The following is a 26946-nucleotide window of genomic DNA, read 5'->3' on the forward strand; positions in this document are numbered from 1 at the left end:
GGCTGGTGCAGAAGATCCAGGTTCCAGAATTACAAATATAAAGCAGTCTGGCCAGTGTTGCTCAGTAGTTGAGCATCAACCCATGAACCAAGAGGACACCAGTTCAATTCCCAGTCAGGGCGCATTCCCAGGTTTTGGGTTCAATCCCGAGTAGGGGGCGTGCAGGAGGCGGCCGATCAATGTCACAGATGTTTCCATCCCTCTCCCTTCCTCCCTCTCTAAAATTAATAAACACTTAAAAACATATGTATATATAAAGCAACTGCATGGCACATGGGGAGCATTTTTGTTTGGCTTATTTATTTCGCATCAAGTGCTAACCTGAGGATTGTGCAGTGCTGACTGCCACAAATTACACGGACTGCAAACGTTCTGTACTGGTTGAGAGTCACCGTCCCAGCCAACACACCATGTGTGCTGGGGCAATTCGAATAAATGTTTCTCATCAACTCAGTAGAGAACGTCTTCATTCCAACAAATGTCAGCCAATCGCATAGCATTTAAATTTATGCTGCTAAGTTTATAAAGGAACAGTGCTTCCAAATGTTCCCACTGGGTGCCGTGGCCAAGAGAAGTAGAGGGAAGGCGAAAATAAAGGCCGGTTTTAAAGCCATCACTAAATCATCCTGAACGCAGCCTTAACTGCCAACGCCAATGAACACAGTTCTGGCCTTTGAGCTTCCCCACGTACAGCACGTCCTAAGTAACGTGGTTTGGTTCAATGTCATTTCGTTATAATGTTGATGAGATGCCGTAGAAATGTAAATTTTGTTGATATCAATTACCCTGCGGGTAAAACTGGTGTCCTTCTGCGACATTTTGCCACAGTTCCAAGAACCTATCAATGACGTTAAGTGAGGACTTAGTGTAGTTTCTTCCGTTTGTGGTAAAATTGATGTACGCTGAAATGTATGGATTTCTGCGCCCTTTAGACACTGCTTTGGCCTTCAGGATCATATTGCAGCGTGATCTGTGTCAGCAAACATTCTTTTGGTTCCGCTGTTAAAAATTTAACTGCGGATCAATTCTGGACTCTATTCCATTGACCTGTCTTCCCCCTTATAACAATATAACACTGTCTTAATAACTCTTGCTCTTAGTAAGTCTTGAAATCAGTTAATGAAATTCTTCAACTTGGTTGATATTTGTGTTGCTTTTCTCAACACTGTTGTGGCTATTCTAGGTCCTAAGCATTTCTCTTAACTTTTAAGACTGGCTTATAATTTCTTTTTTAAAAATTGTATTGCATTGAACCTATAGGTTAATTTAGGGAAAATTGCTATCTTAACAATATTGTGTCTTGTTAAACCACAAAATGGTACATTCTTCACTTATTTAGGTCTTCTTTTAATTTCTTTTGGGAATGTATTTATTTTTCAGTGAACAGATAGTACATGTTTCTTGTTAAATTTATTCCTAAGAATTTTATGATCTTTGACACTTTGTAAAGAAAGTTTTAAAATTTAATTTTCTAGTTGTTTGCTGTTAATGCATAAAAATACATCACTTTTAAATACTGATGTTGCTAAATTCAATTATGAGACCTAGCCATGTCTTTGTAGATTTCTTAGGATTTTTTACATAAAGAATCACATCTTCTATGAGTAGAGTTGGTTTTACTCCTTCCTTTCTGATTATTATGTCTTTTATTTATTTCTTGACTTACTGCTATGGTTAAAAAGCCAAGTTGAACAGAAGTGAAAAACACATTTGCCTGATTGCCATTCTTTAGGGGGAGGAAATTCAGTCTTCTCACCTTAAGAATAATGCAGTTTTTATCCATCGCCTTTATCAGGTTGAGGAAGTTCCCTCTATTCCTAGATTGCTGAGAATTTTTATGAGTGAATGTTGGATTTTACTAAATGCCTTTTCTATATCTATGCTCTATTTTCTGTATCTATTAAGATTATTTTTTTCCCTTTATTTTACTAAATGCAGCGTCATACGCAAGGACTGATTTTTAAACATTAAACCATTCCTGGGATAAACCTTTATTGGCTACAAATATTATTATTTCTATATATTGCTTGATTCTATTTGTTAATAGGTTGTACCTCTGTTCATTTGCTGACCTATCATTTTTATTTCCTATATTGTCTTTGCCTGGTTTTGCTAGCAGGGTGATAACAGCTTCCTAACTTAGTCTGATTACGCTCCTCTGCCATTCCAAGACCCAGGGCCCTGAGCACCGATTTTGTCTATGATTGGAAAACAAAAATCATGGTTCACACCTTGTAACACTTCCAACATCTCCACACCCCACAGAGTGAAACTATCGGCAGATATATTAAGACATCATTTTAGCTTCAGAGCCCCAAATTCCTCCCCATTAGCAAGTTGTATGAGGTTGTCAGAAAAAAACCTCAGTTTGAATCTCAGTCCTACCACTGGATTTTAATTCTTGCATTAAGGAAATAATGCTGATTTTACTAATCATGTGTGGTGGATGCAAGTGTGAATTAGAGTAATGAGTGTAAACAGGTAACCGGGCCTGGGACAGAGTAAACTCTCATAACAGATGGCTTCTACCACCATTACCGTTAAGTGCTTCTACTATATTAAAAATCTACATCAAAGTAAGATTTAAGAAGCTTTATCCTAAAAACTCAAGACTGCTTTCTATGCTTTATGACAATTTAATAACTGATGAGTTCCTGCAACTAACCTTTCTCTGTGTGAGGGGCAGGGGAAGGTGGGTGATTCGAGAGCACTATCCTACCCCAGGTGATCAGGATTTTCCCTCAGGGCTTAAAAAACAAGGTGCCCATTTTCGGGTGCTGTTCAGTCTTCTTTCTCAAACCGAAATACCTGCTAAACAACTTGGCCAAATGGAAATGTGTCCAGCCCACCACAGAGAGTTTGCTAGAGCATGTCGACTCATCTAATGGATAAGAAAGGCACAGAGGAGGAAAAGCTCTGCGGCAGAGGTTCTGAGAGCTCCGGACACAATCATCACTTAAGGACAGGTGACCGAGCACTTTCTCAGACTCAGAGCAAATAACTTTCAGTCTACACTTCAATCCTGAGTGTTTTTACTGAGCCATTCAAGAACATCAAAGGCTTTGACTTTGAACATCAATAGACCACAGAAAAGAAAGTTTTTGTTTAACGCAATACATAAAATGATGCCTCGCCTTGCTCCAGAAGGGTAGCATCCCAATGCACTCATTTCATGGTTACAAACATAAAACTCCCTTTGTGCCGCAAAACAGAAAGAAAAAGGAAATACATTTCTAAAGAATCTGCTTATAAGAACCTGTTTATAAGAACATCAAACAGCAAAAAAGATCACTAAGTCAAAACACCCACAAGCGCAGTTATCAAAGGACAGGGCCGAAAGATGCTGGGAAGAGGGGAGTTATATAATCGGTATCAACAGATCAAAAATTCTTACCACGGCTTCATGATCTTCTGCAGCTTCTGGTATCGTCTGCAAAATTCAAGAATAAGCATGTGAGGAGCATGTATGAAAGCAACACTTTTTTACACAAATTACACATCTTGAAGAAAGCTCAGGATTAGATATAAAAAAGACTTAACCGCCATGGAGTAAAGGAACTTCCTTCACTCCAAAACATTACTCAAAGTAATAAATCATTCTCTAGCGATGAGGAACCACCAAAAAACAAGGATTCAACTACTGTAACCAACCTATTGCATTTACTTATGACTCGGAGTCGACGTGTGTTCAAGGGCAGAAAACCCCTAGAGGTAAGAATGGGTCCATTTTCAATGAAAAGGGTGAAGCCTCAAAGTCCTAGACCAGTTGTTCTTAAGTATACTGTCAACAATGAAGACGATGTTGGCTATCTTTCTTGGGTAAAATGCCCACTGATTTCACTTTCTCTTTCAGGAGAGGAAAGAATTCTGTAGGATGGCATCGTGACACATGGCAACAGTCCTGGACAGCAGGTGGAACTCTGGGATGGGGCCTGCGAGAAAGGGTGCGACAGACAAGTCTCATCTGCAAAGGGCGATGATGCTTCTGAAGGCCCCGGGGCAAGACTATAAGGAAACAAGTGCTTCTGACCTTACTGAGCAGCTTGCTTCCCCACGTCAGCCAAGCATCTCTGCATTAAGTGTGTCCTTCCCTCTGTATTGCGTACCTTACCCCTCCCTGTCCAACTCGCTAAGTCCTACCCCAAACTGTCCCGATTCTAAGACCCGCTGGGAAGCTCCCTGACCTCTGATTTCCCTTCCGTGACCAGACTGAGCCCACCCAAGTCTGCACGTGCTCAGGATACATCAGCTGTGTGACTTAGGGCATCTGTCTTTCCTTGAGCTCCCTGAGGGCAGGGCTCTGCCCCAACTCACCACGAGGTAACGTCAGGTGCTCGCAGGGTAGGTGCTCGGTAAATGGTTGATGGGAAACTTAGCTCTTCAGGAGTTAAATTTCATGTTTGCGACCACATAAAATGTAACTTCAGAGACCTAACTGACCACGAGATCAGATCTAGTCTTTGATAAAACTGGGGGTTAAAAATGTATATAAAGATACCGTCCTTTCCCTACTCTCTTCCTTTACCTGCCCTTGGTAAAAAAAAAATTGTAAGTGTATTGGCTTCCTTCCTTCCTCCTTCAAAACGCCTGGGGTGGGGGAAAGGGGCAGGCGGCCCGGGGCTGAGCACGGCCGCCCACAGCCCGACCTGGGCTTTCCGGGAGGACTCCCAGGGCTGCGGCGAGCGAAGGGAAGGCTCAGGTAACTGCTCCCAGAACCACGGGAGGAGGTCAGGACGGGGCAGCTTGGCGAGGCCTCCACGGCAGATCTGGGGTACACTGCGCATCAAAACAAATAGTAATAGTGGTAGGTCACAGCCCGCTGGGTGAAACTGGAACAAATTCAGTCCACGTCAGTTACAGAGCCGAGTGCGGTGCTGCTGAAGAGCCGGGTCTCGGGGAAAACACGCCCCCACCTGTACCATTTCCTGCTCTCCACGGTGACCCCCCAAAATGATCCATCCATTACAAAGGGCTGGGGGTCGCAATGGAGACGCCGGGAGGCTCCATCTTAACCGGTCAAAGGGGACACAAGCGGTAGGAGAGCCGTCCTGGCCGCCAGCAGGACCAAGGAGCACCCGCAGGCTCTGGGGCACCCGCCGGGCCCGCAGGGTCTGAGCCGGGCGGCTGGGGGAGACGCGTCTCCACGGAAACGGAGCGGCGCCTGCGCAGGTCCCAGGAGCGCGCACGTGCGCTCGTCCTCCCTGCTCAACCCCCAGTTTTGTCCCGGTTTGCAACTCGTGTCAACGTTCCTGTGCTCTAAGCAAGCTTGAGCCCCTTTAACTTCTCCTTTGAAATGGTTAAAACATTTTGCCCGGTTCTCTCATTTCACATGAGCAAAATGAATTCTTTTAACATGTGTTCATTTTATAGAAGACGTGCTTTTATTTCCCCCTGAAAATGGCCTTTAATGAATCCCCTTTTAGCAAATCCGCATTGGCGGGGGTTCTGCAAAGCAGCCGACCCAAGTCCTCAAGGAGCGCCCAAGTCCTGCGCGGCAGCAGGTGGGACCGGGCTGCGCCCCGGGGCGGGGGCCAGGCGCCGCGCTGCGGGTCAGGCCCGGTGCGGTGCGCGCCCGCCGGCGGGGCCCGCGCCGCCCCGCGCTTCCCGCACACTGGCGGGCCTGGCCCCTGGCCGCCGGTGGAAGCCAAGGGCCACGGCCAGGAGCGGCCCCAAGGTCTCTGCCCATCCGCAGCTCCGCCCGCCCGCCGCCCCGCCCGCGTCCCCCGCCCTCCTGAGGGCCGCTCCCCACCTCCTGCGGGCGCCCGGCTTCCAGCTGGCTTCTGCTCCAAGCTCTTAGGCCTTTAGCCTGCCTCAGCCCACCTTCCAGCACAACTGTTCCAGATAAGGCGCAGGGGTGTGAGGGTGAGTGTGTGTGAGGGTGTGTGTGTGTGTGATAGTGTGTGTGAGGGTGTGAGTGTGAGTGTGAGGGTGTGAGGGTGAGGGTGTGTGTGTGAGAGGGTGAGGGTGTGAGTGTGTGAGGGTGTGTGTGTGTGATAGTGTGTGTGAGGATGTGAGTGTGAGTGTGAGGGTGTGAGTGAGGGTGTGAGGGTGTGAGTGTGTGTGTGTGAGAGGGTGAGGGTGTGAGTGTGAGGGTGTGTGTGAGAGTGTGTGAGGGTGTGAGTGGGTGTGAGGGTGTGAGTGTGTGAGGGTGTGAGTGTGTGAGAGTGTGTGAGGGTGTGAGTGAGTGAGTGTGAGGGTGTGAGTGTGTGAGGGTGTGTGTGTGAGAGGGTGAGGGTGTGAGTGTGTGAGGGTGTGTGTGAGAGTGTGTGAGGGTGTGAGTGTGTGAGGGTGTGAGTGTGTGAGAGTGTGTGAGGGTGTGAGTGAGTGTGAGGGTGTGAGTGTGTGAGGGTGTGTGTGAGAGGGTGAGGGTGTGAGTGTGTGAGGGTGTGTGTGAGTGTGTGAGGGTGTGAGTGGGTGTGAGGGTGTGTGTGTGTGAGAGGGTGAGGGTGTGAGTGTGTGAGGGTGTGAGTGAGTGGGTGTGAGTGTGTGAGGGTGTGAGTGTGTGAGGGTGTGAGTGGGTGTGAGTGTGTGAGTGTGTGTGTGAGGGTGTGAGTGTGTGTGTGAGGGTGTGAGTGTGTGAGGGTGTGAGTGGGTGTGAGTGTGTGAGGGTGAGGGTGTGTGTGTGTGAGGGTGTGAGTGGGTGAGAGGGTGAGAGGGTGAGGGTGTGTGTGAGAGTGTGAGTGGGTGAGAGGGTGTGTGTGAGGGTGTGAGTGTGAGGGTGTGAGAGTGTGAGAGTGTGTGAGTGTGTGAGGGTGAGTGTGTGTGTGTGAGAGGGTGAGGGTGTGTGTGTGTGAGGGTGTGAGGTGGGGTGTGAGGGTGAGGGTGTGTGTGAGGGTGTGAGGGTGAGGGTGTGAGTGTGAGGGGTGAGGTGTGTGTGTGTGTGTGTGTGTGAGGGTGAGTGTGTGGTGTGAGAGGGTGAGGGTGTGTGGGTGTGAGGGTGTGAGGGTGTGTGTGGTGGGGTGTGGGTGTGGTGTGTGTGTGTGTAGTGTGTGTGAGGGTGAGAGGGCGAGCGTGCTCTGTGGCAGCCGGCAGGCTTGCTGGGGGCCCCCTGCTGGGCCCCGCCCCAGGCCCGCGCCCTCTGGCCCCTGCACGGCCGCCCGGAGCCGGAGCCGAGATGCGGCAGCGCCCGAGCCGCCGTCCCTCAGCCCGGCCTGTCCGCGGGCGGCGCTCTCCGCCCGACGCCTCCTCCCGGGCTCCCGCCCTCGGCGCGCGTCTAGGGACCGACCTGGCGGCGGGGCGAGGCCTCCCGCCTGCGGCCCCACGGGCGTCTGCGGGAGGGACCGGCCCTCGGCGCGTTCGCGCGCGGTGTTGGAGGCCCTCACGCGGGCTTCGCTCCGTCTAAAATAACTGGACTCTTTCCATGGCTCCTGACACAGCCGAGCCTCGGGCAGTGGCACCAGGCAGGTAAAGGTACTTGCAAGTTGCCCAGACGCGGGGACGCCACTGCCCACGGGCCGTTCCCAGGGAAAGCGGGGTCCCCGAGCGCCCGCCTGAGACGGCCCCTGCCCGGCGCCCGCCCTCCCGGCGGTCGGGGGTGGGGGTGGGGGTGGGGCTCGGGTTTCCACCCGCCTGGGAGGCGCCGCCCCTGAACCGGGCCCCAGCCCCAGGCGGTCCCCGGCCCCAGCCCCAGGCAGCCCCGTTTCCTCAAGGGCCTGCTGCGCGGAAAGCCGGCGGAGGACGCCGAGTGTCCACGGGGCGTCCGCCCCGCTGAGCCCACCCCGTGCCTTGGGTCGGGCCGGGCGCCACCGGAGGCTTAAAGCTCTGACAATGAGAGAATACTCAGACAACAACATGACGACAATAGTACTCGGTCCCGTGGAAACAGTCAGGCAAGACGAGCAGGCTGCAGGGAACGCGATGCAGCGTCCTGCGGGGAAGCCGCGCGTGTGCGTGGGAGGGCACGCGGCAAGGACGCCCCGGTGCCCAAGCCACTGTCTCGGGCCAGGCGGCGCAGGCGCCGTTCCCGTCTCCCTGATGCCGCTTACGGGTGCTCATCTCCCAACAACAAATGTAACTGTCATTAAGGGCTAAGGCCACGTGCGAGGCCGCGCGGCCTTTCCCCTGACCCGGCTCGGGTGGTGCTGAGGGCTCTCGGCTCCCAGGGCGCCTTCCCCGCCCCGCGGCCACGGGAGGACCCGGACCCCCTGGCAGCGCCCGCCCTGGCAGCGCCCGCCCCGGCTTCACCGGAGGCCATGGGAGGACCCGGACCCCCTGGCAGCGCCCACCCTGGCAGCGCCCGCCCCGGCCCCGCCCACCCCGGCAGCGCCCACCCTGGCAGCGCCCACCCCGGCAGCGCCCACCCTGGCAGCGCCCGCCCCGGCTTCACCGGAGGCCACGGGAGGAACCGGCCCCGGCAGCGCCCGCCCCGGCTTCACCGGAGGCCACGGGGTGACCGCTGCTGGGCGCACAGAGGCCCGCGCGGACAGCGGCGCCCGTCGGCACCCAGAAAGGCTGTCTCCCTCGCCCGTGGGGTCGGGGCGGCAGGGACCCCCTTTTCTCCTTTGAAGTAAAATAAAACACATCCTCTCTGAGATACCTTGTCATGCCCATCTTCCTTTCCCACCCTGTCTGTTCCTGAACGTTCCCTACCTGGCCCCATTCCCCTACTCAGGCTGGGGCACCCTGTTCCCCCACAAATTTATTTGCTTCCACATTTACGGGTCAAGCTGAAACTAGGAATTTCCAAATTCCGCAGGATGGAGAAATTAAATTCAGGTTGTAAACACAGGACTCTGCCAAAGTGACACTTCCCCGAGGCTCCTCTGTGGCCAATTTTGTCCCTTGGCCCCTCCTGGCACCGGCTGGAGAGAGACCTTTGAACACTCAGCCCCCAGTAATGACAAGCAGGTGAGTAATCTCTGAGTCTCATTAGAGCTCAAAGTCAGGAGAAACATTCCAGCTCCATCTCTTCAGCGCTTCCTAGAATGTCCTGGGGTCCTGCTTAGAAAGCTCGGCCGCCCAGCGGGCAGTCTGCCCGGGTCCAGGGAGGCCTCCCAGACTGCAGGTCTGCTCGACCTGTGGGGCTTCTATGCCAACGGTTTCCTGTTAATTAGTTATAAGTCTTGCTCTGAGTTTAACTGAGAAGCCTCTTTCCTTGTAAGAAAAATGCCTCTCTTTTCTTTTTCAACTGAGCAAAAGATTGGGCGGGGGGAGCAGAGGATCGAAGGAGCAGCTTCTCAGGATGAGGGGCAGGACCCTGCAGAAGGGAGGCGGGAGGCCGCCTACGACTCTGAACGTCTGAAACGGTGGGGAGGGTGGGAGAGGTGCTGCAGAGCACCGGCATCCCCCCCAGTGAGTGTGGGAGGCAAACGCCTGCGGAGCTCACGGGGACCTGGCCCTCGCTTGTGTTCGTCTGCCTAAAGCCTGGCTGCAGGAAACAGATTGGGGTGGCTTACGAATCGTAAGAAGTTAAACATTACATTGAGTATAATATGCTTTTTTAAAAAGGAATTCCATTACTGGGGTTCACATACAGTCACTCAGTTCCAACATCCTCTCATGTTGTCCCCAGTCTCCAGTCTGAGGGATGTGGTTTTGGGGGGCCCCTCTCCAGATCAAGATGAGTTAACAGTGAGGCCATGGCTCAGGTAAGAAGTGATCATGTTGAAACACAAACACATAGTATCCCTTTTTACTCGTGCTCTTTTTAAGCAAATATGGCACTGTCCCCTTGTTGAGTGTTACGGGTTCAACTGTGTGCCCCCCAAATTCCTATGTTGAAGCCCTGCCCCCAGGACCTCAGAATGGGCAGTATTTGGAGACAGAGCCTTTAAAGAGGTGATTAGGTTCAAATGAGCTATGATCCAATCTATCAGGTGTCCTTAGAAGAAGAGGAGATTTGGACATACACAGGGACACTAAGGGTATGTGCACACAGAGGAAAGAACATGTGAGGACATGGGGAAGGCAGCCGTCTACAAATCCAAGAGACAGCCCCGCCAACCCCAGGATTCCAGCCTCCAGAACTGTGAGAAAATGATGTCTCTTGTTTAAGCCACCCAGTCTGTGGCACTTTGTGAAAGCAACCCTAGCAAACTGATATGATGAGAAATGAAAAACTAAAACCCACATTGTCAAAATACAGAACCACCAGCCTCGGGCGGTACTGAGCTCTCACCCAGACTCTATTCAGGGTGCATGTCACAGGGACCTCAGCTGTCAGTGGATTTAACACTGTAACTGTAATTATGATTGTGATTCTGGTAAATGTAGACCCAGTAACACAATATTACTGTGGATCCTGGAAAGTGTAAGCCTAACTGACTGTGTTACATTGCTTTTGATATGTACATGGCTGGGACTTTGATGCATTAATCAATGTGGGGGCATTTCGACCTTTTGCTTAAACACATTGTAAAAGTGACTGAGGCAGAACCCCGCAGGGCTCAACGTCTGGCCAGAAGCAGTGGTGGGCAGGGAGCAGGGCCAACCATGTGTGGCCATCCCAGGACGTGGCCCACAGCTCCCAGTGCAGGTGTGTGTAACCACCAGTAACAGGAAGGAGGGGCCTCCCACAAGCCACACTGGGTTTCAGCCCGGAGCTTCCACACAGACAGGCCCCTCGGTCTCCTTGTCCTGGGTCAGGCCATCTGCATCCATCAACTCCTTCTGCTTCCCTCCAGCTGTGTCAAGCTCCAACTCCTATTTATAGTAACTGCTTCAGGTTCTGATAACACCCCGAATTCGAGTCTCCCTGCCCACTCCAAGCTGATGCTGGCCAAAAACTTCCCGAGCAGCATGTCAGGCATCATTCAAAAAATAAATGAGAGCTACTGACAACTACCCCCCCAGACACCAAGCCTGCTCGCCAGTCCTCTTAGTTTTGTAACTTCCCCCGGTTCGCTCTTAAATGTTGTCTCTACCTGTCCATGAGGTAAGACTCCCCAACTCAGAACTCTACCGAACATTCTCACATGGGAGATACTCTGTGGCTAGAAAACATCCTCTCTTTGAATAAGAAATAAAAAAAAGAACCTTTCACTGGTGCCACTTGTAGAGGCTGAATAATCCCCCAGTGCAGGCGGAGACAGGAAGGAAGAGGAAGGGGGGCTGAGCTGGCTCCAGCATGCAGTCATCAGCTCATTCTTTGAATTGCCAGGTACTGAAGAGAGATTTCAGTCACCCAGGTCTAAACACCCATTCTTTCTAAATAAATATCTACCCAATTCTGCCCATAATTATTAACTTGGCATGTTAATATGTAATTACCTGACTCAGCACTTTCACATGCTCTAACCCACGTGCCCTAACAGCCTGTGACAGTGGCAAGGAGCTGTTTCCTGTGGCTCCTAACCCGGCATCCAGTGGTCTGGGGAGTTACCTGTCGGCCCATGTAGGAGCCACACCATTTGGCTCCTTACATTCCCCAGCCCTGCCAGAGAATAAAGCCTTCCCCGAGAAGGTGAGCTCCCCAGTGGAAATGCCCATCCCTTTCTTGCTCATGATGAAATAAAACTCCTTCATGGCCCCCTGGCTGACACCCCTTCTGGAAGGTACCGGGAACCAGCTGGTCCAACCTCTAGACTCAGAGCCCTCAGAAGGAATTATACCTAAATTGACTTCTGCTGCCATAAGTTTTTAGATGGCAAGTCTCTCAGCTTTTTAGAACTTTTTCCAACTTTGACTCTTCTGCATACAGTCGGTATTTACTGCATTTAATTTTAAATAATTAAGGTCCGTATTTCATCATTCAAACATTACTTTTTTAAAAACTTACTTCAGGGATGCTATTTTTGACCTGGTTTAAGACTTTGAGACTGTAAGGAGTTATTCTCATTTTCATTTAACTGAGTCAGGGAAAGAACTTTTTCTTGGGGATGGGCGAGGGATGTAAGGGCTTTGTATTTTGTAGAATTATTATGTTAGTGTTGGAAAGGCCCTTTGAGATAGTGACCTAATATTTTTCCTCATAAGTCTGAAATTCCAGGATACCCTAAGGAATTCAGAACCCACTGACCTGGCTGTGGGGTTCTCCTTCCTACCGCACCCACCCAGGCCTGTCCCCTAATACCTGGTCCTGCTCCTTGGTAGGTAGACCATCTAGTGATACTTAAATGACAAACCTGCTCTCCAGACACTATCTTAAAAGCCATTTCTTTTGTTTGTTTGTTTTCCCCGAGCCTAGTCAATTTATGGTCTTTAAAACCAGAAATTGCAACAAGGAGAGTGACCAACACCCAGGTTGCTAAGAGAACGGGGCGGTCGGAGTCCGAGGACAGGTGCTTACTCGGTGCCGCTCTCCACCATCTGCGTGAGCAGGAAGATGCCGTCCAGGTTTATGAACTCCTGGGCGAAGGTGACGTCCCGGGACAGGCTGGCCAGGTCCTTCAGGGCCTCCAGCTTGGAGTCCATGCTGGACGACTGGATGCGCTCGTGGAGCTGCTGGGCGTTCTGGGCCTTCGGGGGCAAAACAAAGGGGAGCGCGTTCACAGAGGAAACCACAACGAAACTAACGTTTCACTCGTCGGGAAACAAAAACCCAGAGGCCAACAGCGGGTTCCCAGCCCCTGCGCCGCCACCTTCAGGCCCCGTGCGCTGCTCTCGCCGCCGGAACAGTGGGAAAGGGTCATCCCGCTGCGTCCCGGGCAGCGTTCAGTCCCTGACGGGCCGGCCTGAGGCGTCCGGCCCGCCGCCCTCTCCCCGCGCCCTGCGCAGGGTCTGAGCACGTGCCGTCTGCAGGGAGGGGTCCTTTCTCAGAAATGTTTTTGAATTCATTTCTTATGGACAGTTGGCATACATTGTATCAGTTTCAGGCGTACAACCTGGTGGCCCCGGCACTTCCCCTGCGGCCGCTCACCGGGGAAACCGGACCACGCATCCGCCAGCCCGCGCCCAGGTCTGCGGCAGCGCACGCCGCCGAGGTGCGGGGCAGCCCGGGGGGGCGCCGCCGGGGACGGTGCGGGGAGGACGGGCCGCGTGCAGCGCGGCGTTCCCGGGCCTCGGAGGAGCGGGGCTCGCCGTCCGCGTCATGCGCAGGGAATAGGCCGGTGTCCCCTGGAGCGGACCCTGCTCCTCCCGGAGCCACAACCTACGCAGTCAGCTCCGCGTGAAACGCACAGGGCCCGCGGTGCCTGCTGCGGGGTGAGTTTTCCTCCTGGTTTTGAGCCATAAGCGGTCCCGGGGGGATGCGTCACTCCTGAGGGGGAGGGCTGTGGGAAGGCGGGGTCTGCGGGGTGGGGGTCCCCCAACGAGGGCCGAGAACGCGGGGCGTCCAGCTCTGCACCGAGGAGCATGGCGCCTGGGAACCGCCCCTCCCCTCTCCTGCCTCAGGGCCCTGGGCCTGGGCTGACATCAGGCTCCAAGCTCCCTCGCACCCACAGGGTCGGGCTGTTTCCAGGGGGCAGGAACCCTCTTCCCGGAGCCTTCCAGGAACAGGGGCTACACGGAGGCCGGCCCCAACCAAAGCATCGCACCCAGCTTTGGGAAACTTTTAAGGCAATCTTTCTCTAGTTGGAAACGAATGTGTTTTCTTTTCACCTTCTCTAATTTCTAAGTAATGTGGATATGAAACTCTTACTATAAAAATGAATGTGGGAATAAAAGTTTTGTTATTAAAATATTGGGTGCTTATAAGGAAAACATACTTTTTTGGCATCAGTTCTTGCCAAAGATTACACTGCACAGAATTTTACTCGGGCTGTGTTCAGAGGAGGCTTACAGCCGTCCGTTTCCAGGCTCTGCCCCTTCAAAACCAAAGACAGAATCCTCGCTCACCGTTCAACAAACCCTCTGGACGTGCCCCCAGAGCCAGGCGCTGCTCTGCCCATTTGGGATAGACCCAGAACAGGGCAGCCAAGCTCCTCGCCCTCCTAGGGCTTACATCCCACAGGTGGGGGGTGAACAGTAAAACAAATTAACAGTAAGAAAGTAACTAGTGCCCTGGCCAGTGGGGCTCAGTTGGCTGAGCATCGTCCTGTGGACCAAAAGGTCTCTGCTTCGATTCCCAGTCAGGGCCCGTGCCCGGGTCAAGGCTCGGTCCCCAGGAGGCGGTGTGTGGGAGGCAGCTGACTGATGGTTAGCTCTCACATCAATGCTTCTCTCTCTCTCCCCGCCCCCTTCCGCTCTCTCTGAAAAGCAATAGAAAGAGTATCCTTGGGTGACAATTAAGAAACAACAAAACAACAGCAAACGATGGTGCACAGAGCCCCGTGTGGATGTGCAGTGTGTGTGCATGTGTTTCCTTATGGTTCTATCTATTGGATAAATTCCCAGCAGTAAAACTGTCAGGATGAAGAAACATATATTATAGACTTGGGTGGACACAGCTAAATTCCCTCCAAAGAGAGAGAGGAGAGGCGGGGGAGAGAGAAACAGAGACTTGTTGTTCCACTTATTTACGCATTCAGTGGTTGCTTTTTGTATGTGCCCTGACCAGAGATCAAACCCACAACCTTGGCATATCAGGAAGATGCTCTAATCAACTGAGATACCTGGCCAGGGTAAGGCTGTTCCCATTTTACTCTCAGCACCGAAGCATCTTGCCTCACACCTTGATTATCAAGGAGTATAGATTTTCATCTTTTTAAAGAGAAAGACTGAGTTTCTTCTTTCATGTATATCTATATCTTTATATTTATCTATTCCTATATGTCTATTGTTATAGATCTATATTTATATTTATATTTATGTATTTATATTTATCTTGGCTCTGCCGACCAGGATAAACATATATATATATATATATATATATATATATATATATATATAGACAAAGCAATCAATAGAGATAGAGACAGATATATAAAAATACATAGATCATATTTTGCTTATACATTTTGGCCATCTGCTTTGGAGAACGTTTGCTTATTTATTTGTAATTCCTCCAAATTAAGGAATTAGCCCTCTGTCTACTGTGCATAATGCCAACTGTTCTTCCTAATTTGCTGCTTTTGACTTTCTTTCTGAAATTCTTTCCAAGCATGAAGCTTTCATGGTTTTCATTTTTTTGTTGTCAGATGTGTCAGTCTTTTTCTTTATGGCCTCTGGGTTTTGTGTTGTACTTGGAGAGGCTTTCAACACGGCAAGACTACAAGTAGATTCATTGTAAGGACTTCTTAAAACAAAATTTCAGGATGGTAAAAACAATGGTCTGGCTACCCTTCTAACAGAACAGCAGCCAACATTTACTTATACTCTGCCTCAGACAACACAGGACCTCAGATTCCACCTGCACAGCTGTCATTCCCACAGCAGGTAGAAGACAACGCTGCTGAGCTGCACGATCGGAAACTCCCGAACCCGGTCCACTCAAACACACATCCATTTGCACCCATGTCCTGGGCGTGCTGTGGCTACATTGCCATGATACTGGGGAGATCGGTGAAGGTATGACACCTGGAAGGTACACGTTTAAGATGGCCACGCGAGTTACTGTCTAAAGTGTGCAATGCAGAGGACCATTGGCACAGTGTATGGGTTTCTATAAGAATAAAAATGCAAGTTGTTTTCTTTAGATCTTCTCTTATTAATCCCCTATTTTGCTAGGAACTATCCAGAAAGGGCTCTTCTGTGATAGAGGAAGACAGAAAACCAACTCAGCAACCAAAATCAACAAAACACCACCTTTGATAGAATGGAGGTAAGACCCAGCACAGCTGCAAATTACCTAAAACAGGAGCATGTGCATGTGTGAACATGTGCATGTGTACACGTGTGTGTGTGTGTGTGGCCTTGTCTGGCTACAGAGAGAGTTCAGCCAGGGTAGATGAAAGGACTGTAAAAGCCAGTATAACACCAACTGCTGGTTTCTTTATGACAGTCTAAAACTTCCTGGCAAGTTTGATGGAGACAGTTATTTTTTAACACATTTTTAGCGTCCATGTAAAAAGTGAAAGAGTTAGCATATGCTGAATCATATTTTCCAGTTAAACACAAAATAATAATAAAATAATCTACCAGCAACAAGTGACATTTACAAATCCAAAATATCTTATACAGTAATTCCCAATTCTAGACATGGTGGCTACAGCCACACCATAAAGTGCTTTCTTAAAATGCAGATTATTGGACCGCTTTCCTAGATATCTTCATTGAGGTTCTCATTAGAGGCCCAGACATGGGATCAGCATTTTAAAACTACTCCAATGATTCCAGTTTGGAGACCACTGCTCTTTAGAAAACGTGAGCCAGTCCTTTGTAGGTGGACTCCATCTCGTAATACTGCCTTGTGCACGGGCTTTCACACCTGTCCCTCACCATGCCGGGACTGTGAGGGTCACTGTCTGAACAGGACAAACTCCACTGTGCCCGATGGTGCTAAGTCATGCCATGGTGCTTGTACGTTCACGCTCAGGGTGCTGAATAATTTCACTCTGCCCAACACCCAGCCTTCTCTCAAGGAGAAGCTGACTGAGCCTGGGGGGAATTTTGCTTATGAGCAAATGGCAATGAAAAGGAGAACCAACTTCTCCTTTGGCTTAGAGAAGGCCTAGATTTAATAAATAAATATAAAAATTGAGCCTTTCTAATTTCAAGATGATTCAAATGGCAAGATGTACTCTTTCTGCCCAGCAAGAAAATGAGTAGTTTCAGCAGGATAAACAGAAACTATAAAACCAAGAGAAGCTGTGGTCTCTGAAGGTCACATTAACATGAATTCTTGCTGACTAAAGTAGGAAGATCAGTGCTACATCGGACAAAAATGTCTCAGCTCATCATGGAGCCACTGAAAATGAGTAAAATTATCATTTCCATTAAGTGGGAAAGAAGGCTTTGGAAGAGTATCCAGTCAGCTCTAGCAGTGCGCTCTGTTGAGCTCATCACTGTGTTTAGGTTCAAGATGTTATTGGGTAGAATGTTTAGGAGATTTTTAAGCCTCTCTAATATAATTTTCAACAAGAAGAATTTGTGGTAGTGACAGTACCCACAATTTAATCTCAGCCAGATGCTTTTCCCAGTTTTTACATTTATTTTTAGCCCACCACATGGCTCCAGGAGAAACTGAAAATGTGAGTTAGACACAGTTTTCATCGCATATGCAGAGTGAAAATAGTAACACTTGGTGTATTTTGTGCACATTATATTTTTTAGGAAAGCAATAAAAATGCACTGTGAAAAAATAGAGTTTAAATATGCTAATGGTACTACCTAAAGTATCTACAAGCAAGTAAGAGAGATAAAGCAATGCAGTCAGTAGTCTAGCTACTCTGTAGCATTTGGTTTAGCAGCTTTTATTTGGAAGACTTTAAAAGTGTTTTATCTAGAATCAGCTGTCAATGAAACAGCATATGCACAAACATTTCTTAAACTACATTTTTATGAACTGTTATAATAACTGACCAAAGTAAAAAATCCTTAAACTCACTCTTACAGACATACATGCACACACATGCACACACACACACACACCCCCTTTGACTTTGTGGGGAAGTAACAGGCTGTCTTTGGTTTTGTTTGCTTTTCTGTTGTCTGAATTTGCTCAGATGGCATTAGATGGGCATGTGGGCAGGTGGATAAAAACCAATCAGTATAGCCCAGCTGGTGTAGCTCAGTGGTTGAGCATCGGACCCATGAAATAAGAGGTCACTGGTCCGATTCCCTTCAGGGCGCATGCCCAGGTTTCGGACTCAGTCCCCAGTAGGGGGTGTGCAGGAGGCGGCCCATTGATGTTTCTCTCTCTCTATCCCTGTCCCTTCCTCTCTACAAAATCAATTAAAAAAACCCAAACCAATCAATATAGCTGATAACTCAGCTAGTATCCCATCTGTATATGAGAATTGTTGCGATGACCAGCAAACTCAAACCTTAGAGTCCCTTCATGTGCCCCTGACCTGGAAGGAGGGCCCCCCACCCACAGTGGGGTCCGGGAGAGGCGCTCCTGGTTATGCGGAATTTGCACGTGAGGACGCTCCAGAACCGTCTGTGCTGCACTGAGTCATGCTCACAAGTTAATAGCCATGATCACTTACAGAGGAACAGAGGAGCGAAGCGCTTACTGGAAAACTGTAACTGAAGATCGACTTACCGGAGACGTGGTTAGTCGAAGGATGGTGCCATTTTTTATTTCATTGCGATTCTGGGAAAGAAAACAAAATCTCTGTCAGTCTTCAGGTAGAAGCTTTGGAACAAAGAGAGCAAAGGCAAATGGAATCGAGTGGCTACTATAAGAAGCACTCTTAGGATTCAGTTTATCCTCAGTTGAAGATTTTTAAATTATTTCTACAAAGAATTTTAAACTGGCTCCCAGATGTGCTAACTTTATATCAAGTCATGGACAGCATTCAGCACAGAGGAAGTGAATATATAGCCAAAGAATGGGAAGATGGGGCCCAGGAACAGCAGACAACAAAAAAGCAATTTTGAAAGTTTTTAAGGGACTCTGACCTAGTAATTCTACTAATACAAGGGCGGACAAAAGTAGGTTACAGTTGAGGACACGAAACAGAGCTAATAATGCTACTGCGAGGATCATATCCTGCGTGTCTTTTTCCATACGAACAACTGTAAGCCTACTTTTGCCCACCCCTGTATATACACGAGACAATTGAAAACATGTCCACACAAAAATCTGTACATGAATGCTCATAGAGACATTATTAGTAACAGCCCCAAAGTGGAAACGATCTGAAGAATGGATGAACAAATGTGGCATATCCGTTTGGTGGAATATTACTCAGCCACGAAAAGGAATGAAGTACTGATACCTGCTACGGCATGATGAACCTTGAAAACATTACACTAAGTGAAAGAAGCCAGACATGAAGGCTGCATATTGTATTGATTCCATTATAGGAAAAGTCCAGAATAGGGAAATCCACAGAGACAGGAAGCTGATTTGTGGTTTCCGAAGGTAAGGGGAGGGGAGAGGAAATGGGACTGAATGCTAATGGGTTCAAGGTTTCTTTTCTGAGCAATGCAACACTCTAAAATTGACTGTGGTGATGGTTTCACAAATCTATGAATAGACTAAGCCACTGAATTGAACACTTTAGAAAGGTATATTTCGGGGAGTGTGGATTATATGTCAATAAAGCTGTTCTTTTTTTTAAAAGTTCTTAAGGAGCTTGCTGTTTTATCATTTGTTAGCTCCAACTGCATGTTGCCTTAAAATACAAAGAGCAGACTCGAGCAGATCCCAGATCAGTCCATCTCTACTGGGTGAGTGTGTTTGAGGTGAGTGTTCGAAGGTTTCAGTGTCTCTGGCAGGGAGAGTAGAGTTTTGCTGGCAGTTTTATTTTCTGCCGCCACAGTATGCGCCAAACTTAGCTTTCAGGAGGTGGCCTCACGAGAGTCACCCTTTTGCAGCCTCCACCTGGGAGCAGCGAGGCCAGGAGGTTAACAACGTGCTTTAAAGCTCATTCTCCTGCCTCCTTGAAGACAAGCCACAGGCTAGGATTTGCTCAGGATGCAGCAGGCACACAGAGATGGTGGGAAATTTCTCAGGATGAGATGCCAAAAACATGTAGAAAGCTTGCTCTCTCCCTCAGGCTTCAGGCCAACACTGCCTCCCAAAGAAAACCTAATCTGTACATTCTATGCCGAGTGCATGCAGGCCTGAGAGCCCAGCCCTGCGGAATCAAACCTTCCTGGGGTAACTCCAGCCTGATCTAGAGCATCCCCGGCCAGACACCCCGGGCCACCCCTTGAGAAAGCACCCTGCTCATTCCCAGCAGCGTGCAGGTAGTGGGTGAAGGACCACCTGCGGCCAGGCTCAGATGTGAGATGGTGAAATAAATTTCAATGATTTTAAAAACCTCCTTTCAACTCTAAAATTCTGACTCTATGAGAATTACGGAATATTAAAGAGGTGAAGTTCATAGCACACCCGTTTCCTGCTCAATGTCTAAGTGAATTGAGAAATAGAATCAGAAGACGAAAACCCACAATGTCCCATTTATCAGCAATGATGGGGACCGAGGTGCAGAGTGAGAACTAGCAGACGGAGCCCTGAGGTTAGGCACATGTGCAGGTAAGGCCTGAGGCAGGTTCCTTCCCAAGAGGAAAGGGGCCCAGTGTATTCCCCCCAAAGAATCAGCCAAGGAGGGAAAGAGACCTGGGGGTATGAAGAGGCCAGGTGGGTTTAGCAGTAATCTCCCCCATGGAGATCTGGGGGGGGCATTCTAATAATGGCAGTACACTAACATTTGGTGAAAGGCACTGAGCTGAGGTTTTTTGGGTTTTATTTTTTTAGTTGTAATGCTGATTTAACCAACATAATCGTATTAAAATGCAGATTTCTAGGCCTCCCACTCCACAGCCACTGACTCAGGAGCCCAGGAAGCTGAATTTTAACTATGAGCCCAATAAAGTTCAGAATCATCCCAGCCTAATTCATAAGATCACCCAGCACAGTTAGAATAAGGGTTCTGAATTTCAAGGAAATAAAGTCTGAGGGAAATGAGACAAAATCACAATGAGCTATCACCTCACACCTGTCAGAACGGCTGTCATCAGAAAATCAACAAACATCAAGTGCTGGCAAGGGTGTGGGGAAAGGGGACCTAGTGCGCTGCTGGTGGGATGCAGGCTGGGGCAGCCACTGTGGAAAACAGTACGGAGAGTCCTCAGAAAATTAACAATGGAGCTGCCATTTGACCCAGTGACCCCACTTCTAGGAATATATCCAAAGACACCCGGAACGCTTAGTCACAAGAATACAGGCACCTCTATGTTCACTGCAGCGTTATTTACAGTAGCCACGATCTGGAAACGGCCCAAGTGCCCATCAGGAAACAATAAATAAATAAGCTGTGGGACATTCACACCATGGACTACTACTCGCCATAAAAAGAAGGAAATCTTACCCTTTGTGACAAGCATGGAGGGACCTATATGCTAAGGGAAATATTTCAGAGAAAGACAAATACCATATGATTTCACTCATATGTGGAATGTAATGAACAAAATAAACTAACAAAGTAGAGACAGGCTCGTAGATACAGAGAAGAGACAGAGCTGTCAGAGGGGAGGGTGGTTTAGGAGCCGGACAAAAAAGGTGAAGGGGTTAAACAAAAACAACTCACAAATACAGACCACAGTGTGGCGATCGCCAGAGGGAAAGGGGGCGGGGGAGGTAGGAGAGGGTCAGAGGGGGATAAATGGTGACTGAAGGAGACTCGACTTGGGGTGGTGAGCACACAATACAATATACAGCTGATGTGTTGTAGAATTGTGCCCCTGAGACTTTTATTTACCAGTGTCCCCCCGATTAATTCAATAAATAAATAAGTAAATAGGGGGAAAAGAACAGAAAACATTTATGCAGGGAACGTCCAGGCTCCCAGTGTAAAAAGGAAACTTGGGGACAGACGCCCGCTGCTGCGGTTACGCACCCCGCAGCCCCAGCCGGTGCTAGCCCCTGACACGCACCGCGCCTCACAGGGCATCTTTGTGCTTCTTCACAGGACAGCTCAGAGACTCGGCCTCTGTGTGGAGCGGACTATAAGCTCATGCAGAAAAAATGTCATTGTCATACTTCTCCCTCTGAAATTTGCTTTTCTCACTATGCCAACTTTCTATCTAGCCAGACAAATCAGGAATAATTTCCTGGTCAAAAATTCCAATTCTACCTCCCTTCCTTGTTCAGCAAGGAAAACTGAAGGTCAGAGGGGGAGGGGACACGTGTGACCCCACACTGCAGGCCCCTGGAGGGCAGACAGCCTCAAGGATTTCTCCCTCTCTCTCCCCCTTATGTGTCCCCCACTCTTAGATGTGACGAGATCACTACTTTGGACGCATCACTATGAAACCACGCTCACTGTTCTTGCATTCACTGCTCAATCATCCCGGAGACCGATTCTGCATGGAAACCTGACCCCGTGTGTCCTCTGTGTCCACCTGGGTGACCTTCAACTCTCCAGGCTCAAGGAAATAACTGGGAACAGTATAGGATGTGCCGGTTGCTAGGTGACAGAGCGATGCCCCCAAAGCCAGGAGAAAAAGGGCTGAGAGGTGGGGTGAGGACAGGGACCACGAAAGAGGGGGTGGCAGGCTGTTGTAAGTGAGCATCTCCCATCAGGATGCTCTGTCCTTCCCCAGGGTCACTGACATCAGGGACAGTGGCCCCCCCAGCGATGGCAGCCTCTCGCCTCCCATAAATTAAAGGATTTGGTTTTCTTGCTCCTCACGAGATTCTCTCCTCAGTGGTGGTTTTTCTCAAATCCTCAATGCCCTGAGTGCGACTCCCAAAACCGAAAGAAGACGACGAGTGTTAAGTACGATGTCTGCTGACCACCCGCCTGTGGGGTGGACACAGGCCGGGGAGGTGGAGCGCTCATCCCTGGCGGCAGGCTAAGACCCGGTGAGCATGGAGGGAAGTGGGAGGTAGCGCAGGAGCCCAGCCTGCAGGGAGGCAGGACGCCGAGGGGAGGGCGAGGAGGGTGCCTGGCCCCTGAGCACGCCAATCAACAGAAGACAGAGATAAAGATAAAGCAGAGATAAAGAGCCGTATGTTTAAGAACATGCTTATCTTGCCCAGCCAGCATGGCTCAGCGGTTGAGCATAGACCTAGGACCCAGGAGATTGAGGTTCGATTCCGGGTCAGGGCACAGGCCTGGGTTGTGGGCTCGATCCCCAGTCGGGGGCGTGCAGGAGACAGCCGATTAATGACTCTCTCATCACTGATGTTTCTACCTCTCTCCCTCTCCCTTCCTCTCTCAGAAATCATTAGATATATTAAAAAAAGAACATGCTTATCTTAAAGGAACATGCATTATTTAATGTTCACTATTGCAAAAAAAAAGGCACCGGTTAAGAAAGGCAGGGAGGCTGCCTGCTACCCCAGAGATTTCACTTGGCAGGAGTGAGCTCACATCCACCCACCTTCACATGGTGTCCAGGCCCTGGGACCAAAAGCTCAGTGTGGAACCCATGTCATGTCCATGCCCCTGTACAGCTCTAGGACAAGAACTGATGGCATCTGATTCCTTAAGAAGTAGTGGGAGGTCATTATTTAGATGTGAATCTTGAACTCAGCCTTGAAGCCGCAGGAGCCAGTCCCCCTGAGCGCAGCAGCTGAGGGAGACAGCATTTGCGACCTAGGCTGTGGGGTCAGCACCAGCCAAGGCAGAGTGACCACCAGGTCAGGAGGCTGAGGACATGTATTAATAACATCTCTCTCACTGCAGGTGCCATCCTGGGAGAGCAGTAAGAAGGTGAGGGTGATGGGGAGCAGGGGTCTGGGAGTCTGGAGGGAGCAGCGGCCTGGACGGAAGGGAGCCCCAGGTTGGGCCTGAACCAACTAACCTGCCCTGTCACCTTGGGCAAGTCAGTTGGCTTCAGTTTCCTCAGCAACAGAAGAGAGGCAAGATGCCCAGCGCCAAAGGTCCTCTCTTTGCTTTTCTTTAATTCTCAGTAAAACGCACAAAGAGGAAATGTTTAAGGCTTTTGAGCAGGATTACTGATCTGAGGAAGGATGCTTCAGAGAATGAACCTGTCAGCAGCAGGGACTCAGAGCAGAAAGGGAGTCAGCTAAGGAGGTGGGAGGAGAAGATGAAGGACCCCGGTCACTGACACTGCCTCCTGACGCCCCAGGGTTTGGCCCCTCCTAAGTCAGACTACAGGTGCCAGCCCTGAACCGCTGGCTCTGAGCACCCCTAGTCTCCAAGTTAGCAACCCAGCAAACCAACCCAAGATCTGCAAAGCTGATCAAGAACAAGTTCTGTGACAAAAACATACGCCTTTCCTCCCAGACACCACTTGGAGGAGAATCCGCAGGGACACATTTTGGGTGGGTGACTCTGTGAGGCTCAACAAAAGCCTTAAAAATGTTCAAATTCAAATTCTATCCACTTTTCTCTGAAAACAGAGACGCAGACATCTGACAAAAGATGTCCACTGCAGCTCTTTTTTTTTTTAACGGAGACAAAAACAAAACTAAAAGCAAACCCAAGTATTCCCATCATTCACTCATTCATTCACTCACTCATTCATTGTCTCAAGTCAGAACCAACCTTTCTTGGCTCTCATCTGTACTAATCATGGAGCGGGCGCTGCAGGCACTTCCCCTTTGCCCTCTGGGAGAATTTTAAGCTTCCCCGGTAGAGAGCACTGTGATGATCCCGCCTGGAGGACCCACCACCATTATTATTACTCAGTGTGGAAGCCTTCAGGCCTCCTGCCCCCTCGGCCCTACTCCCCCTACCCGAGACCATCCTTAAGCAACTGCATACTCAACCTTCCAGCAGCAGGCTCACCTCTAGGGTCCAACACAGGCTGCACCGCCACCAGGGAGGTGATGACAGGCCACACCCTCCTGCCACAGCCTTGGGGGACGCGCGGTGCCCTCTCCTGGTCTTCAGATCTTCAACTGTCTGCTCCTCCGCAGACTAAGTGCCACAGCTACCTGGCTGCAATTGCTTCTTCTTTTACCCCTTTCATCGCAGTTAACTGACTTCTTTACATTGAAATTTTAATTTAAAATTAAATTTTCTTTAAATTTTTTCAAGAATCTTTAAATTAAAGTTTCCCTGTTCAAATAACGGTATGGTTACTATATTTGACTGGATCCTGAGTGATGTACCAAGTCTTCCAAATGCCTCCAATATGAAGGAAAATTTATGCAGATGTAGTAACGCAAGCCAAGGACACAATATAGACGTGAAAGTCCTGGGATAAAAGAATGTTTAATGAGAGCATGTCACAGTCTGTGAAGTGAAAACCGTAGGTTACAGAACAGGACCGCAGCTAAAGGAGCCGTGGGGTGTGATACAGCATGGGGATACGGTCAGTAATGTTGCAATAACTGTGTCTGCTGCCAGGTGGGCTCTGGAAACATCGGGGGTTAACTTGTAGAAATGTCTAGTCACTATGTCATACACCTGAAACTAATATAATACTGTATGTCAACTGTAATTGAAAAATAATATTAAAATAAAAAAACAACAATACAGTATTGCAGTATGAGTGCAAACTGGTAGAATATAAAGAGTGAGCCCTGAAAAAACACTGGTGCCCAGGTAGAGAATCATGTAAACATGCTCTTCACCTGCAACACATTACCAAATAAAAGGAAAGAACGCAGGGAAAATGCTGACACTATGAGGATCTGGCCCGCCCAGCTAATGAGGCTTGTTTGCCTTTCTAGGGGTGAAGGCGGCCTACCTGGGGTGACAGAGGGACCTGCCCAAGCTGGGGTGAGCCTCGAGGAACAGGCCTCTCTCTGCGGTCCAGTTTTCTCATCCATTTGAAAGACTTGATTGCCGGCCCCTCTCCCTGCCTTCAGCTCTAACCTACCCCCCAATTAAAGGACATGTGTAAATGTTTAAACCTGGGTTGCAATGGGCGAGTTGGAGCCTGTGGTCTCGGAGATCCGCAGAGGGCTGGAGGAGAGAGCTGCTCTTACAGGAAAGGGCCCGTGCCCGCAAACGATGGCCTTCACGGGCCATTCCAGTGGCCTTGGCAGGGACCCTGAGGACACTGCCACAGCTGGGAAATAGCAACTCGTGGCCTGTCCTAGACCAAGCTGGCAGACAGGGAGAGAAAGAGGGGGAAGTCCACCTTCAGAGAGGAGGGCTGTGGAACCAAGTGGGTGGAAACACCAGAGAGGAGGAGTGGCCGAGCTGGCCACTGGCTCCAAAGAGACAGTGTGGTGTCATATAGCTTCCTGAGCATGTCCACTGTGGTGTGAGCCACCCAGGCACTGGTATCAGACGGGCCAGTTCAAGCCTTGGCTTCACCACCAACAGCTCTGTCACCTGAGCCCTGCGCACAGTGCCCGGCACCTGGCAGGTACGCAGTGAACAGTCAGTAAGGGAATGAGGGCACAGGATGCCGCCTGCAGGCCTCTGTCACTGCTACTCCAAGACAGTCACCCCTGGACCATACATTATGGGGATTAAATTAAACAGGGCCAATAAAGCCATGCCTGGCATGTGGGAAGGACTTCATACATCATTCATGGAGAAGAGGCAGCTTCAGGACTAGGTGCCGAAAACATGGAAACTCTGCCGGACAAAGAAGGGGCAAGGAACCTTGGGCAGGAGAAGCAGGGTCAGGCCATTCTGTCCCCATCAATCAGGATTCTTTCCCTTTCTTTCTCTCCTGGTCATGAATGTATTGCTGTCTTGGGAAGCCTACGTGGCTCTTCGCTGAATAATTTTTTTTAATGTATAAAATAAAATATACAAGCTGGCAAAGGAACCAACAGTTTTCCAGATGTTTTTAAAATTGTGTCACAGTCACAGATGTGTAGCTTCAGCAGTGCAGGCACCAGCAAAGCTCCAGAGTGAGCCAGACAGCCAACGGCTGAAGCACCGCAGGCCAGATGTGGCTGCTGCAACGATGAAACGTAAGTAAATAAATGGGTGTGGCTGTGTTCCAATAAACATCATTTACAAAGCGGGTGGCAGCTTGGGTTTGGCCCACAGGCTGACCCCTATATTCATGCATGAAATATTACAAGATATACTATCAGAGCTAATAACTCCTATCATTTCTAATTAGGTACAATGATCATAAGTCACATTTTGGGGTCGCTGTAATGACAGTCACAGATGGAAATACGTATGATTTCTATGGGAAACATCAGCATAGATACTGCTCAGACATCATGGCTTGCAGCCCACATTCGAGATTGAAGTAACGCAAAGTTTACGTTTTCCTGCAGGTATGACCTTCTTCTGATACAAGCTCACAGACCTCGGGTTAAAGCAGTAGCTTTGGACGGTACTCATAAGAAAATCCGGATTCTACCGTGGTTTAAAAGCCTCTGCCTGAGGTGGCTCCGCCAACCTCCGCAGCCCCCGCATGGCTCCCACCTCCTGCCCCAGCTCGGCGTCCTGTTCCCTCGTCCCTGTCGCAGCAAGCACGCGATGCTTTGGGGTTTCCACAGCGGCTTCTCCTCCTCCTGCAGCACCGTGAGCTGCCTCCTTGTCACTGTCAAGTCTTAGCTCACATGTCACCTCTTCAGAGAGACTTCCCCTGATGCCTCACAGCACTCCTGGCCAGTGCCCACAGGTGGGCATCCAGGGCCTTGTAGAGAAAGACAGCCCCCCCAAGCTGGCAGACCCC

General features: G+C 49.6%; 1 protein-coding gene across 4 annotated transcripts in view; it reads right to left on the reverse strand.

Annotated features, from left to right (window-relative positions):
- Positions 1–26946, reverse strand: part of ELMO1 (engulfment and cell motility 1) — a 349884-nt gene that overhangs the window by 207798 nt on the left and 115140 nt on the right. For all 4 annotated transcript variants that reach the window (XM_081146832.1, XM_081146833.1, XM_081146834.1 and 1 more), the window contains 3 exons: positions 17963–18013; positions 12227–12396; positions 3395–3430 (listed from right to left, as the gene is read on the reverse strand). In XM_081146832.1, coding sequence (XP_081002958.1) covers positions 3395–3430; positions 12227–12396; positions 17963–18013 — 257 coding nt within the window. The remainder of the gene's footprint in view (positions 1–3394; positions 3431–12226; positions 12397–17962; positions 18014–26946) is intronic.

This window comes from Miniopterus schreibersii (genome assembly GCF_964146895.1).
Source record: "Miniopterus schreibersii genome assembly, chromosome: 9".
Classification (NCBI taxonomy): Eukaryota; Metazoa; Chordata; class Mammalia; order Chiroptera; family Miniopteridae; genus Miniopterus; species Miniopterus schreibersii.